Below are 16,964 nucleotides of genomic sequence, written 5' to 3'. Positions count from 1 at the left end.
AAAAATTTTTGACAGCTGCTTGATGCTGCTCTTGTTTTATAAAGGGGCACTTGTGTCCACAACATCTCACGAGCTTTGTTGGCATCCCAGATTCCCATGCTATTCCTGCCTCCAAACAATTAATTCGCAGCGTTGGAAAACACACTGTTAACTTGGAAATGATGATCCATCTTCCTCAAAAATTAAAACCAAAATTCAAGAGCCTTTTGAAGTCTTTATCCTTCAAGGCTTCAACGATCCAGATCCTTCTTCGTCAAGGATTTTCTCTCTCCATAATAAATGATAATGATGGTGGTAGCCTTGGTGGCTATTAGTATTCACTTTTCTCCTGACGAGATGGGTGCTCTAGTCGTAGCCTTGTGTAGACCTCTCTTTTCCATATGTCAAATCCAATAAATTTCTTTTAGCTGTCATCTGTGTGCAACTGTATATAAAATGAAATTTGAAGAACCCTAAGCAGTGGCGTGGCAGTGGAGCCGTAGGCCTCGTGAAGACTCTCTCCAACAAACCACATCAAACCTTTGCTAATATTTTTTTTCGTGAAAACCAGAGAATTTCAGACATGATTGAATCATGACAGTCAGCAGAACGCAGCATGTTGGGTCGATAACTGGACCCCGACCCGCGCCAGGGGAACCTACGTTATATATATATATATATATATATATATATATATATTATTTTTACATTTTTGCCCCCGCACCCGGGTTTTTTGGAAGTGCCGAATCCCCGCACCCGTGCCCGCACCCATGTGACATAGATATAGAGCTATAGCTCAAGTCACTGCTAAGATTATTTGGATACGATGGTTACCGGATGAGTTGAGAGTCTCCATTGTGGACAAGACTCATTTATATTGTGACAATATGAGTGCTATTCATATTGCAAATAATCCAGAGATTAATGAGCGAACCAAACACATTGAAATAGATTGTCACTATACAAGGAAGGCTTATGAAGATGGAGTTATTGCTTTGGAATATGTGGGCTCAAAGAATCAGATTGTAGATGTATTTACTAAGAGTCTTTCCTCACCTTAAGTATTCTTTTGTACATTATAGCAGTATCATGGGTAGTTTTGTCCTATACAGGTTTATTTTTTATTTTGTCTTGCAGCACACTTAGTGAGAGTCAACCCATATAAGGGACTCTCCTCTTTATTGAATATGAAGTTGTTCTTCACCTCTCCTTTGTGCTCCATTTGAGAAACCCTAATCCTAATGCATGATTTCAGTTTGAATAACACACAAGGTGGAAAACAAGGTGACCTAAACCACATCACACATAAAGATGTTCATCAGGAACATAAAAACTGAGGCTAATGCTGTTATTATTGTTCTTAGCTTTCACATTGATTATAGCTCAGGAAGCACTAAGAATTCTCTAGAAACTGAGAATAAAGGACTAAATAACCAAATAGCATGATCAGTTCAAGAAACATTGAAAAAAAAAATATGGAAAGAAATGATAATTGTTGAAGTTCTTGCCTTTCCCATACGACCAATCATCGCAAACCCCGCAGTTAAAGTCTGCAATGCAACATCTCTGTCAGAATTCTCATGAAAAGGTACAAATCCATCTCTTTGCATAAAAGGTGGGAAGGTAAAGAAAACAATCTTAAGCATAGAGACATAATGTAGAACTTGATTACAAAATTTTACCGTTAATAGCCCAAGTGACAGCATAAAAGGGCGAGTTCCATCACCTAGGAACAAGGTCAAGAAAAACAACTTAATGCTAAAGAAAAACCACATTCAAATTTAAGGGACTAAATTCATGCTAAAGGAGTCCCATAAAGAAAAGAGGAGAAACAGGACTCTTTCTTTCTATTAAAGAGTGACATGAGTTTTTTTAGTTGAATTGATTAGTAGTGAGTTTTCACCTTACTTGTTAGAGCAGGGTTCTTTTGGTCTGCTTAGCCAGATTTCACAATAAATGTGTAGAAGGGCATAAGGGAAAGGAAAGAAAATGTTTCATCCCCTCTTGGGTCCCTCCTTGAGTTCTTTGCAAAAATCTTAATGTTGTACACTTAGAAGCATGTGACAGTCATTCTACTTTGCACCATAGCCAAAGTTTCCTTCAAAAGGTAAGCATTGGATAGCCGCATAGATATTTTTGGATCATACATGAATATATCACTCAAGGGCCACCCAAGAGTTACACTTTCAGTATCAAGTTCTGTCCCTTCCATTTGATAGACCCCTATCTCTAAAATTCAAGTGGTACGAGTTTCTGAAATGCTAGATACAGAGGAACCAATGTTAAGAACCAAACAGGAAATTGTACTTCAAAACCAGCAACTGATAATAACCAGCCGCCTGCAGAAGGAATCAGATAACTTTCAAGCCAAATAACTGATAATAATCAGCCAACCACAAAAGTAAACATGTTATTAAGAAAGAAATTGAAGTGGTGGCACATAACGAACCATATTTTCCAACCAAGTAGTTGATTATGTCATCTGATTCATACATCGCAACACCAGTGTTTGGATCCACCTGCACTAGAATCAATTTAGAAATAATAGCTTAACTCAATGGTCAAGAAATATGTTTTGGAAGAAAAAGCATCCAAAAAATTAAAACATTTAAAAATTCAGTAAGTTTATACAAGACATACATAAACTAACAATAGAGCTTCAAATTTCTACAAGCTAATTCATCAGTTTGAACAAACTGAAACCTTCGCTAAGAAACTAAGAAAACAAGAGATTAAAGTTCAAACTTTTCAAGCTTTGTTTTGATAATGGATAGCAGAAATTTAAGTAAAACAGAACGAAGTGAAAATGGGAGTGAAAAGTATGGAACTTTCAGCAATTCTGAGGCAATGTGACAAAAGTCATACCATTTGATACAATACGGGATTCATTGGTGTACAATGAAGACAAACAATAAGATCCAACCCCTGAATCAGTAATGAGGATCATATGTGAATGTATTGCATGATACTATAAGACATACCCCTTGTTTTATCTCATTGAAGCCAAACACTTTTGTTTGTTCCCCCACCTCACTTTCATGTTTTATTAAGAGGGTTCCACTTGAAGGCCCTGTTTGTGCATTTTCATCACATTGTTTGAGTTCATTTTTAACTATGACTTTATGGATTCATGTCTATCTACCACTGCATTGTTGTATTTACGAACTGTGATTATCTTTGTTGTAAATGTCATGATTCACATATTATCTAAGATCCTTCTATAATTAACTTTCTTTTTCTCTCAAGTCTTAAAATTCAAGGGTTTCTCTTAAAAAGAGGAATTCAACACCAAAAAATTTCCCCTTGTACACCTGAGCAAAATGGTGTTCACTAAATGGGGAAATAGAGAAGATCGCTCAAGTACTCAAGCTCATTGGCAAGATACCTAAGAACATTTCTGCTGGAGATGTTATCATGGTAGTGTCCTTATCTAAGAGCATAATTGTCACTTTATCATCCAAGGGGAAAACAGTTGTTTTTGCATTTGTTTGTCCTTTCCCTGTCTAGGATTATAAAAGGGGCATACATGTCTTTCATTAGTTTCTTTATTTATGTTATCTGTATCGTAAGAGACACATATATATGTATCAAGAATGATTGCGAATATACAATCTCACTTTCTGCCTTCGGACTTTTTCTTCCTCAAATCTGTGTCTTTACAACCAATATAAACAATTAGCTGGAATTTTATCCAAATGGCCATCCCAAGCATTAGGTATGTTGGAAAACATGTTGGATTTAATACCCATTGATGAACAAATGGAAAGGCAGTCAATCCATGAAGTTCTAAACCAAATTTCTTGCAAAGTTGAAATTAGATTAAAAACACAGTAGAAGAGGTCTAACCATGTAAGGAAATTGCTGTTTTCCACCCATCTGTTTGACCTTAGGACGATAGCTTGGACCATTCCTTGGGCATGGATAATACAAAACATCAAGATCCAATACACTCACAATTTCCCTTACCTGTTCAAAATCAAAAGCATCAGCTTGAACCAACAATGCAGTATCAGAAAATTGAATAACATTCCATGAAGCTAACAATAAAATACTCAGATAAAATATAAAGTGAAGAAATGCATAAGAAGCTTCACAAATTGCTAATGAATACTCCAACTTTCTGCATCATATTAATATCGAGTAGAAAAAAAAACATGAGCTGATGAATAGCTTTGTAACAAAACTTTGCAGCTTAATTGATATACATGGAGAAATTAAAAACCATAACAATACAAAATATTATAATAGAATAAATAATTTATTAAGATGATGTATACACCCCAATTTTGACCTATTTGGATCATGGATAAATTGGAATTTGGATTGGATTTCTCAAACAGGTTGTTTCGGGTCCAAAAGAGAGAAAAATTGACTTCCAAGATGATTTTGGCCCTTAAGATTGTGTTTTTGACATTTCTATCAAAAGGGTCAAATATTCTAGAATGTCTTACCTTCCAAATAAAGCAAATTTGAGTCAAATTGGATGCTTTGGGAGGGATTTATGGCCACAACAGTAAAGTATGTCCAAGACAAACCCTGATTTTCAGTTGGGCCCCACTTGAAATGCATTTTTGGCCCGTCAAATTACGTTTTTGGATGTTGATATTAAAATAAAAGTTGGAGATAAATTTGTTATTTTTCAAACAAAAAAATCACATTAAAATGAGTTATATTTTGGGAGTTATGATAAAAACAAGAAGAGTTGACCAAAACCTACCATTTTTTACCAATTTTGCCTGGAAAAATGTGTCTTGACCCAAACCAACTTACCTAAATAATGGATTTTCGAGTTTAGGTCTTCTAAAACCTTAAGATAAGCCTAATAATCCTACCAAAACCATTTTCCTTCTTCCCTAAGAAAACTTCTAAGGATAAGCCATGTGTCACAACCAACCATGGCCTGCCATCACACTTCATTAGCCAATCAAAACTCAACTACAGTGCAGTAGTTAGACCTGGATAATTAAGCCTAATATCCTATGAACCCAGATCTTGGATACAAGATCCAAGGTTCAAGATCTATCTTGAACTCTATAAATAAGGCACTCCCCTCTCATTCTAGCCATCTAGGACCGCAGTAAGAAAGACCTGCTGCACTAAGAGCCCACCTTAGCCTACATCAACCCTACTCTCCTAAACTATACAGCTCAGTCAAACTAGTTCTGGGTCAACCTTCTGAGCCCACTAGGTCCACCCTACTAGACTAAGACCCACAGAGCCTCAGCCCTACGAAAGCTCTGTCGAAATTGTGTCGCACTCGCCAAATCATCTAGGAGATCAACCTAAGCTCGTGGTGTGCATCATTTTCATTTATTTTATTTCTCTTAGATTATATTTGTCTAACGTGTCATACTTCTATCTGCTTCTTTTCCCAGTCTTGCTCTTCTTCTATTCCTTCCTCTTCTTCTCGTTCCCTTGCCCCTCCACCTCCTTTTCTTCTTCTTATTCCACTTCCTTTTTGTTTTTCTTCTTTCTTGTTCTACTTCCTCTACCCCACTCCCTCTCTTCTTCTTCTTTATTCTCTTTAACTTTTATTATGTTTTATTATTTTTAACATAAGATCTCTAGGCATCACCTATTTTAGGGGTCTGGCACTGAGCTCACCCTAAGCACTTTTGACTAGAAAGCCTTGAAGTGCCAAAATTGCAACATATTTTCGCATTTAAGCTCTAGATTAGATCAATGCTGTAATATTAGTATTGCATGTCCATATGATACACACCTCAAATAGAAAAAGAGATGCATTGTAACATATCATAAGTTATAATTACCTTTGGTAATTTTTAATTGAATTTTTTTATTTTAATGAGATGTTGAACAAATAAGGCCTACTAAGGTCCTATCCAATTCGTAACTAAGGGAAAAAATGAATTTTCTTCTTAGTTTTCTATTCAGAATATGTAGGACTAGACATAAAAGAGGGAAAAAGAAACAAGAAACATCATGGAAAAAGGACCTATTAATTCCTTTTTATGTTTATTGTAATTAGTGAAAGTAATCAATAAAAGACATTAAGAAAAAAATCTTTCCTTTTTAACGTAATACTTTTTCTAGATAGTTTAATACTTATTAACATTTATATACTCTTGAAGTAACTATTTGATAGTCAATGATTTATTTAAAATTTTACATGTTTTTTATTTCTTTTTCATTTCTATAAATATTTTCATTTCTACATAATTTTTAATTTGTTATTTTCTGCAAAGTAGAAGCAACCGGTTTCAAGAGACTCGTTCAGGGACTCAGGATCAATTGCCTAATGTTGAAGGATGAAGGTTGCAAGGAACCAAGCAGAAATACAATAAAAAATCCAATAAGGGTTAACAAGAATACAAAAGAAGTGCATAAGCACTAATCCACCAAGAGATAATACAATCACAAAGTGGGAATAAACTCAATAGCACAACACATACACACAATAGCCACAAAGGGCCAACACAAAAGATAAAAATATAAAATCTGATTATAAAACGCTTAAGAAAGCACTGAAGAATACAAAGGGGAAAACCCTTATTTATAATACAAAGAAGGGAGAGTGGGGGCAGCCCAACTAGTCATTGGGCTGCACCAACAGCCATATTACATATTAAATATAAAAAAAGAAAAAAGAAAGAAATTAAAATGAAAGGAAAACAGCCTCTACTAGGCTGACACCTATTACATGAGTGAAATGACTGAAATACCCCTGATGGGTATTTCACTTTACATAAAACAATATATATATATATATATATATATATTATTTAGCACTTCCCCTCAAACTTACGGTGTGATCACCGAAAGTTTGCCAAAAAGAGATACAAAACGAGGTGAAGGCAAGGTCTTCGTGAAAAAATCCGCCATGTGACATTCCGAAGTCACATAAGGCAATTTTATAATCCCTCGCAAAAATTCCTCTCGGACATAGTGGTAGTCCATCTCTATATGCTTGATACATTGGTGGAAGGTGGTTGCTTGCAATATAAATAGCACCCTTGTTGTCACAACACATTTTTGAAGGACTAGAGATGACTAAGCCCATATCTTTGAGAAGACTCCTCAACTAGATAATCTCCATAATAGTTGTTGTCGTGACTTGATATTCAACTTCGGTGGATGATAGAGAGACATTTTGTTACTTCTTAAACCTTCAAAATATAAGAGGGTATCCTAAAAACACATAAAGACCAGTAGTTGAGACTCTATCATTAAGATTATCACCTTAATCTGCATTAGTATAAGTAATTAAATCTAAAAAAGATGAAGATAAAAATAGCCCTTTGGTTATAAAATTCTTGATATATCTGACAATTCGTATAACAATACTCATATGCACCGTAGATGGTGCATGGTGAAACTGTTTGGTCTGGTGATGAAATAGGTCAAGAATCCAATCAATTTCCGGTATAGAGTCCATCGTCCAATCTTAGTTTTGCATTTACAACTTCTATGTGCCAACCTTCTTATCATCAAAAATTTCAGATTTGACAATAATATTCACAACCAGCTTCACTTGAGACAATATGTATCTTCTAGTTCTAGGTGAATAAGACATTTCAATACCTAAAAAATATCTTAGAAAACCAAGGTCAGATATATCAAAATAATTTTTTAAAATAATTTTAATTTCATCAATTTCTTTTTTGTCATTTCTTATGATGATAATATCATCAACATATAACAGAAGTATAACAATAACATGACTTATAACCTAAGCTTAACAGAACATCGTTAAACCTATCATACCAAGCTTTGGGGGTTTGCTTAAGCCTATATAAAGCTTTCCTTAACAGAAGAACTTTTTCTCTCTCGATCTCAAGACTGAAAGGAGAATCCATGTATACTACCCAGAGTTACCGGAAGCGCCTAGGCAAAAGGGGAAGCGCGCTTCCCCGAAGCGTGAGGGGAAGCGCGCTTCCCCGAAGCGTGAGGGGAAGCGTCCCCCTTTTTTGGGAAGCACACTTCCCTTTTATGGGAAACGCGCTTCCCATTTATGAGAAGCGCGCTTCCCCCGCGCTTCCCCATTTTTTCCGCTTCCCCCTCGCTTCCTAGGTCGCTTCCGGTTCGCTTCCTAGGTCGCTTCCGAGACGGTTCGGAATTTTCTTCTAAGTAGTCCCACGCATCCCCGCTTCCTAAATTTTTGAAAGTGCCTCGCTTCCCGCTCCCGCTTCCTCGACTGGTAACTCTGCTCTCAACAATGTGTCTGTGTTTCCTTTGAGCAAGTCCATTTTGCTGAGGTGGCCGGAGAAAAAATACTCTTCTATTAATTCCATTCTCTTTAAGGTATTGAATAAAATCATTTGAAGATTTCTTACCCTCACCATTACACTGGAAATTGAGAATGGATAAAGAAAACTAATTTTGAACTATAGCATGAAAATTTTTAAAATTTGAAAAGACTTTATGCTTATGTTTCATAAAGAATATCCAAGTGTATTGAGAATAATTGTCAATAAAGGTTACATAATAGTGGCTCCTACAAGGAGAATTGATTGGGGCTGGTCCCCATACATCAGAATGAATGATTTCAAACAATCTAGAAACTCTTTCACTATTCAAAACGAAATGAAGTACATGACTCTTTGACACTTGACATCTAGGACAAATTTTATCTATTTTATGACTCAAATTGGACGTTGGAATCAACTCACTAGAAACGAGCCTGTCAATAAAAGCTTTATTACAATGGGCTAAACGATTATGCCAGACATTTGACTTATTTGACTCTAATTGATTGACCAAACAACGTGACTTTTCAGCATCTTGGACAAGAATATGCCCCAATGGATTCTCCTTGAAGAGATACATGCTGCATTACCTTTTTGCTTCAGTGAAGGTCCTCTTCAAGTGGAGATCCTTCACATAAACATAAAGAGTAAAAACAACACAAGAATTAGTGTTATCAACAAGCTCAAAATCTGACACAAGATTTTTCTTAATGTTTGGAACAAGAAAGACATTTGACAATTGAATAATCAAATTGGACAAGGGAATTGAAGCTTTTCTAGTGGGCGTGATGTAGTAATGACTCTATCTCTACCAAAATAAGGAGATAAGTTTTTAAGCTTACCTTCATTCCTGGTGATCTGATTTGCCGCCCCGGAATCAATATACTAAACTCCTTGATCATTCTGTTTTAGATTCAATCCTGCTAACACTGCTAATAGAAATTGTTTATCCACCGGTTTTGTCCTTAATTTTTCAGCTGCATTTGGTGCACTTTTATTTTTGGGAACTATGTTCTCCAATATATATGGGATCGTCCTTGTACCAGCAATTTGCCTTAACATGCCTTGGTTTCTTGCAAATATAGCACGCGGGTATTTTCTTGCCTTGATAAGGAATGAGAGGAGTATTAGAGAGTGGAAGCAACCCACAAGCTCCTTGGTTACCTCCTCGACCTCTTCTCCGTCCTCCTCGTATGCCTACTCTACCTCTTTCCCCACTGAGTATTTAACATAAGCACATTATGACTATCCTCTATGGCTGATGAGTGCTTAGTCGATCCCTCCCAAATCATCTCAAACTGAAGCAATTTTGGGCGCAAAGCCTCAAAGGTAGGCAACTCATCAAAACACGATAGGGTATTGTAGAAAACATTATAATCACCTGTTGCACCTTGTCCTTATCAGGAATCTCTTATTCAACCATGGCTAACTGATCTGTAATTTTTTTTCCTTATTAAGGTACTCCTTGATTGACATAAAGCCCTTTTTAAGATTCAAGAATTCCTTCTTTAAAAACATAATCTTTGCCTCTGAAACCTGTACATAGGTTTGCACGAGCTTAGCCCATAGCTCCATAGTGGTAAAGTCATCGAGAATGCTCACTAAAACCTCCTGTGACAGAGTGAACATGATATAAGAGTGTGTTGGCCATGATGAATGCGGAATCAGATCCTTTGTTCTTTTGGACAGAAGTTTTTCATACAACAATACATGTTATAAATATGTTGCCTATGAAACTGCTAAAATATAAATTCCCATATTATGAATTGTTTGGAAAACATCTTGATTGTGGCTTTCTAAAAGCATATGGTGCACATAACATGTTCATGTTGTCGCCTTTGCAAAATAAATTTGACAAAAGAGCCTATTTCTGCAAGTTTGTGGGATATGTGGATGATTATAAAGGGTATAGGTGTTATGATGTTGAACATAAATGCATTCGTATTTCCAGAAATGTTGTTTTTGATTAATTTGATTTTGATTTAAAAGGCAGCAAGATAGAAAGTGTTCAATTGCAGAAAAAACTGTTGTATCAGCCATGGTTAGATGATTGTATGTTTCCTATTGAGGCAGCAGCAGCAAATGATTCAAATTGGGTCAGATTAGAAGGTGATCATACGGAATTGGATCAGCAAAATGTTGGACAGCAAACTGGTCAATCAGATGGCATAGGAGGAAGGTTTAAAGGGATTACATATAGCCGTAGGATGCAAGATGATGCCAAATATGTTGAATCTGAAAAGGCATATAAAAGGAGCCCAGAACAAAAAAACATTGAGTCTAGAAATGATCGAACCGGAGAAACTCAAATAAATAGAAGATCTGGAAGGGTGCAACATCCCATTGATAGATGGGTAAGTTATAAAAATTTCAGCATAGATCATCAAATTTTCTTAGTTGTTGTGTCTAACATAAGAACAACAGTCATATAACCAAGCCTCGAAATCCAACAGATGGATTGAGGCCATGAATAAAGAAATGCAGGCTTTCTATGAATGTAAAACATGGGATATTGTAAAGACCTGTTAGAAAGAATGTTGTCAGATCAAAATGGGTCTTTAATACAAGCCTGATGGCAGCATAGAGCAATACAAGGCAAGACCGGTTGCAAAGGGGTTTACTCAAGAACATGGACTGGATTATGATAAAACGTTCAGCCCAATGGTGAAGACGAGAACCATCAGATTAGTTCTTTCTCTAGCAATGGATTATGGATGGCATTTAAGTCAACTAGATGTTAAGAATGTGTTCTTGCACGGAGATCTTAAGGAGGAGATGTATATGGAACAGCCGCAGGGATATGGTGAGAAAAAACTAGCCAGTTATGTATGCAAACTGAACAAAGCTATAAATGGACTGAAACAGGCTTCTCGGTCATGGTTTGAAAGTTCTGTTAAAATTCAGCAACATGGATTTCGTCGGTCTTCTTTAGACCATTCTTTGTTCATTTGCAAAATTGAGTATTGCTTATTTATGTTTGATGATATCATCATTGCAAGGAACTCTGAAAATCATATTAATGATGTCAAAGGGATGTTGAATAGCAGATTCAAGATGAAAGACTTGGGAGAACTCAAATATTTCTTGGGTGATGAGGTTGATCGAAAACAAGACTCATTGGTGTTACTTGGACGTGACAAAGGGGATGTTTTTAGCGATCCTACAAGTATGCTTCAATACCTCATCTTTACTCGGCTTGACATTGCTTATGTTGTCAATCAAGTTTATCAATTCATGCACTGCCCCCGTGTGACTCATGTTGAAGCTGTCAAAAGAATTCTTAGATATCTAAAAGGTACCCTTGAAGATGGGTTATGTTATCAGAAGAGTGATTGTGGAGAACGTGATTTAACAATCATAGCCTTTTCAAATGTTGATTAGGCAGGGGATCTGGATGAAAAAAGGTTTATCTTTGGGTATTGTGTTTTTATTGGTAATAACTTAGTTTCATGGAGCAGTAAATAGCAGAAAGCAGTAGTTCGGTCAAGTACTAAAGCTAAATACAAATCCATGGCAGCAACTGTTAAAATATAGCTTGCGTATGGATCTGGATCCAGATCCATACGCATGGTATGTTAAATGTAACACATGCTGTATATTACTCATTAATGGCATCCTTGTAATATCTCTGATATTACAAGGATAGTTGTATATCTGTTTTATATATATATAAAGGTTAGGGCTTGGAGGTCGAGCATTAGAGTGTCGCCCCTGCCATTCTCTCTCTCTCTCTCTCTCTCTCTCTCTCTCTCTCTCTCTCTCTCTCCCTGTTTCCTGTAGAAGTTGTACCACATATCAAATCTGATATGGTATCAGAGCCTTAGCCATCCTGTGCGTGAAGAAGTTCTGAAACAGCAGAGCGTGAACAACGTGCTCGATCCTCCTCCATGGTTTCAGCGTGAACAAAGTGTTCATCGAGAACAACGTGAACAACAGATCGTGAACAATAGCTTTTAAAACCTCATCCTCTGAAATCTCATCTTTTGAAAGTTGGTACCTTTCTTTTTCTTTCAGCGTGAACAGCGTACTCATCGATTCTTTCTTTTCTGTTACTCAATCTTTTTATTCTCGTTCATTTTTGTTATTCTCGTTCATTCTATCGTCTGTGTTGGTTCCAATTTTTTTTCTAAACATCACCGACTGTTGTTCCCTTTTTTATTTCATACCAGTTTTTGTTTTTTCTAAACATCACTGACTGTTGTTCTCCTTTCCTTTCCTTCATTGCTGCTTTAGTGTTCTTTGTGCAGCACTTTTGGTAGTACAGGTATATGCCTTATTACAGTTTTACTGATTGATTAAGTGATCTCAAATCTGTTTATTTCTTTTTATTCATCTAGTTTGCTTATTCATTATTCCACTGATATGGATTACTCTTCGTCTTCGTCCTCCGGTCCCTCTACCAATTTCTTGAGTCAGCTCGTTACAGAAAAACTTACTCATTCTAATTTTTTGACCTGAAAGAGGCAAATCCTTCCTTTTATACGGAGTCAGGATCTCGATGAACATTTGGATGGTTTAGTTCCTATACCACCACGGCTCATTTTGCAGGAAACCAAGGGTGACACAATTACCATTTCCATTAAGAATCCAGAGTATACAGCTTGGAGGAAGTGGGATCAGTCTTTGGTTGCTTATATTACGTCAACACTCTCTCAAGAAGTGTTGGTTACTCTTTCAGATGATTGCACTGCGGCGGATCTGTGGAGTAAGTTGTCTCAGACATATTCTCAGATATCAGAAGCCCGAGTTATGTTCTTAAAAAATGAATTTCAAAGTTTGAAGAAAGGCTCCATGACAGTCATGGAATACATAGGCCGCTTGAAGAGTATTACTGATCAATTGGCTGTTGTTGGAAGTGTTATTGCTGATAAAGATAAAGTTCAACAACTTCTCAATGGATTGGGTCCTGATTTTGACATGTTTACCACAGCTTTATCATGCCTTCCTCACTTGCCCACTTTTGACGACCTCCAAGAGAAACTTCTCCAGCATGAGATGATTATGAAGCAAAGGGCAGAAGGAAATGAATCAGCTCGTCCTCATTCAGTTTTGGCCATGGACACTTATGTAGGTTTTGGACGATGGAATGGAGGGCATCAATGAGGCAGAGGCCGCAGACGTTTTGGGCAGGGAGAACGTGGTATCTTGCCTACACCTAATATTTCAGGGGTTTTTAATACAGGGAATCAGAGGAGAGTGCCCACTTGTTTCTTATGTAACAAAAGAGGACATGTGAAAGCTGATTGTTGGTTCAATCTACAGAATAGAAAAATAAACAAAATTAAGAATAAATCAGCTACTGCTGTGGACACAAAAGTGCCGTCCACAGATGTGCAACAACTTTTGTTATCAGCATTGTCACAGATGACGATCAAGCAAAATGAACAAGGCGAATGGTATGTTGATTCAAGTGCCGTCACACATGTTACGGGTAATGCGGGTAAGTTATCTCACTTATTGCCTTATTTTGAAAAAGGTAGTATAGTTACGGGAGATGGAACTTATCACTCCATTAGCCATACTGGCAATGCACATATCCCTATGTCAAAGTCCTTACTTCACTTGTTCAATGTCCTTCTTGCTCCTAATATTAAAAAGAACATTGTTTTTGTAGCTAAACTTGTTGACGATATGAATTCTTCCGTCGAATTTACTCCCTCTTCTGTTTATGTTAAGGATCTACGAACGAAGGAGACGTTCGCTAAGGGGGAGCGACAAGGAAACATGTACGTCTTCAAGGAGATTCCTTCAGTGTCTTCGTCTTCAGTCTCAGTCCTCCAGTTGAAGTCGTCCAAGCATTCTTCAGTGTCTTCGCCTTCAGAGACTTTGTTTTTTTCCTTCATTGAAAGTTTTTAATTCATCTCATTGTAATAAGCCAGATATTTGGCATAGTCGTTTGGGACATTGTAGTCAAGGTTTCGTTGAAAATCTTGTATCTGATGGTCTCCTTCCAGAGTCTAGTTTATGTTCATTTTCTGATAATAATAATAAATGTTCTTCATGCGAACTCTGCAAAAGTCATGTTCTTCCTCTTCATATTATAAATAAAAGAGCTTCAAAGCCATTTGAGATTATTTGTTCTGATGTTTGGGGACCCGCACCTATTCATTCTCTTTCTGGCAGTCGTTACTATGTTATCTTTATTGATTCCTATTCCCGTTATACTTGGATATATTTCTTAAAACACAAGCATGAAGTTTTTCAAATATTTCGGGAATTCCATTCGATGGTCAAAACAAAATTTGCTTGTGATATTGTGCATTTACAATGTGATGGTGGAGGAGAGTATTCATCGAACGAGTTTATTGTCTTTCTTCGGGATAAAGGAATAAGTCGACAGGTTTCTTGCCCTCATACTCCTCAACAAAATGGGGTTGCGGAGAGGAAACACAGGCATATTGTCGAGAGCGTGATGAGCATGTTACATGATAGCAATGTGCCCGTTAGTCTCTGGACAGAAGTTTTTCACACATCTGTTCATATCATAAATCGTCTTCCTATGGCACTTTTGGATCGAAAATCTCCCTATTATACTTTATTCGGGCAACATCCCTCTTACGATGAGCTGCGTGTTTTGGTTGTGTATGTTATGTACATGTTGATTCATCTCTGCGAAACAAGTTTCAGGACAAGGCTGTCAAGTGCAGATTTGTTGCGTATGCAGATGAATACAAAGGTTATTGATGCTATGATCCTACTACAAAACGTATTAGGACCTCCAGAAATGTTGTTTTTGACGAACGAAATTTTCAGGTCAATGACTCTGCAGCGTTGCCATCTCGAGAATTAGAAGTATATGGTCCATGGATGAGCGCAGATCTTTTTGCTAATACAGGAGAAACATGTCAGACAAATTGTCCTTCCCTCGGCTTGAGTAAGGAGTTGAATGACTCACAGATGCATGTTGAATTATCTCCAGTTGAGCCACCCCCAGTAGAACGCTTCTCTGGGCAGATATACACTAGACGAGACAAAAATACAGAGCCGAGGAATGTGAAAAGCATCACCAATGATCTGGCTCAAAGGCCGTCACGCATTAAGCATCCTATTCAACGATGGGTGAGTTATGAGACCTTCTCCCTTGATTTCCAGTTGTTTATGTCTCAGCTCACAAAACAGGATGAACCCACTTGTTTTAATCAAGCTCTTTAATCCCGTCATTAGACTGAAGCTATGAATGAAGAAATGAAAGCTCTTCATGAATGCCAGACTTGGGAAATAGTCCCTCGGCCAGAAGGAAAGAATGCAGTTGGCTCAAAATGGGTTTATAAAACAAAGTATAAGCCTGAAGGAAGCATTGACAGATATAAGGCACGACTTGTTGCTCGAGGATTCATACAACAATATGGTGAAGACTACGATGAAACTTTTAGTCCGGTAGTCAAAATGGGTACTATTCGTGTCATCATATCCCTAGCAGTCGATCGAGGTTGGAGCCTTAGCCAGATGGATGTTAAAAATGCATTTTTGCATGGAACTTTAAAGGAAGATGTGTATATGGAGCAACCTCCTGGTTATGCCGAGAAGAATCCTAATGCCTGGGTGTGCAAACTAAGAAAATCTCTGTATGGGTTGAAACAGGCGTCCCGTTCCTGGTTTGAAAGTTTCTCTATGCAAATTCAGAGTTATAGTTTTAGAAGATGCTCTCTGGATCACTCACTCTTATTTACCAAAAGGCAAACATTGTTATACTTCTTATATATGTTGATAACATTGTGATCACTGGGAGTTCAGATAATCAATTGCAAGACGTGAAGCAGTTTTTAATGAAAACTTTCAAGATGAAAGATTTAGGGGAATTGAGGTACTTTCTTGGTGTGGAAGTTGACAGACAACAAGACACATTGACATTTATGCAACAAAAATACACTCTTGACCTTCTGGAAAGAGCCGGGATGACGAATTGCAAACCAGTCAGTACTCCTAGTGTATTACATCAAAGGCTGAGCTCTGAAGATGGTCATCTTTGTGTCAACCCTACAATGTATAGAAGTCTCGTGGGGATGTTACAGTACTTGACCTTTACCAGACCTGATATAGTTTATGCTGTCAATCAGGTATCCCAGTTTATGCATGCTCTAACGGAGGGTCATATGGAAGTTGTGAAGCGCATTCTACGCTATTTAAAAGGAACTATAGGAGACGAACTTGTTTATCGCAAGAACGATAATTTGCATAGAGGACATGAACTCATCACTTATACAGACGCAGATTGGGCAGGGGATCCAGATGAGAGATGATCTGTCTCTGGATATTGTGTATATATTGGACACAATTTAGTGTCCTGGAGCAGCAGAAAACAAAAGGCAGTGGCACAATCGAGTACAGAGGCTGAATACAGATCGATGGCTGCAGGCACGGCAGAAGCCACATGGATTAGACACTTATTGAGTGATCTTGGGGAGACAATTATTCGATCTTTTCTTCTATGTGACAATCAAAGCGCAATAAACATTGCATGTAATCCTATTCAGCATAGCAGAACGAAGCACATTGATATTGATCAACATTTCATACGGCAGAAAGTCGAGATGAAGGAGATAGAACTACGTCATGTTCGAACAGAAGAACAAGTGGCAGACTTGTTTACCAAGGGGTTAACAGGACGTCAATTTTGGCTATTGAAGAGCAAGTTGTACATGCTCCAAAATCACGTATAACTTGAGGGAGGGTGTTAAAATATAGCTTGCATATGGATCTAGATCCAGATCCATACGCATGGTATGTTAAATGTAACACATGTTGTATATTACTCATTAATGGCATCCTTGTAATATC

General features: G+C 37.2%; 1 protein-coding gene across 1 annotated transcript in view; it reads right to left on the bottom strand.

Moving 5' to 3' along the window:
• The window catches only part of LOC149817048 (Thioredoxin family protein), a 61,593-nt gene that overhangs the window by 22,378 nt on the left and 22,251 nt on the right, over positions 1-16,964 (bottom strand). Inside the window, exons 5-8 of the mRNA XM_089987815.1 lie at positions 3,826-3,945; positions 2,429-2,498; positions 1,662-1,705; positions 1,488-1,529 (exon numbers count right to left, since the gene is read on the bottom strand). Of these exons, the coding sequence (XP_089843941.1) occupies positions 1,488-1,529; positions 1,662-1,705; positions 2,429-2,498; positions 3,826-3,945 (276 nt within the window). The remainder of the gene's footprint in view (positions 1-1,487; positions 1,530-1,661; positions 1,706-2,428; positions 2,499-3,825; positions 3,946-16,964) is intronic.

This window comes from Nuphar pumila, chromosome 14, assembly GCF_984573655.1.
Source record: "Nuphar pumila chromosome 14, dmNupPumi1.hap1.1, whole genome shotgun sequence".
Lineage (NCBI taxonomy): Eukaryota > Viridiplantae > Streptophyta > Magnoliopsida > Nymphaeales > Nymphaeaceae > Nuphar > Nuphar pumila.
The sequence above is the reverse complement of the archived record's forward strand: the minus strand, read 5'-3'. Positions and strand labels throughout refer to the sequence as shown.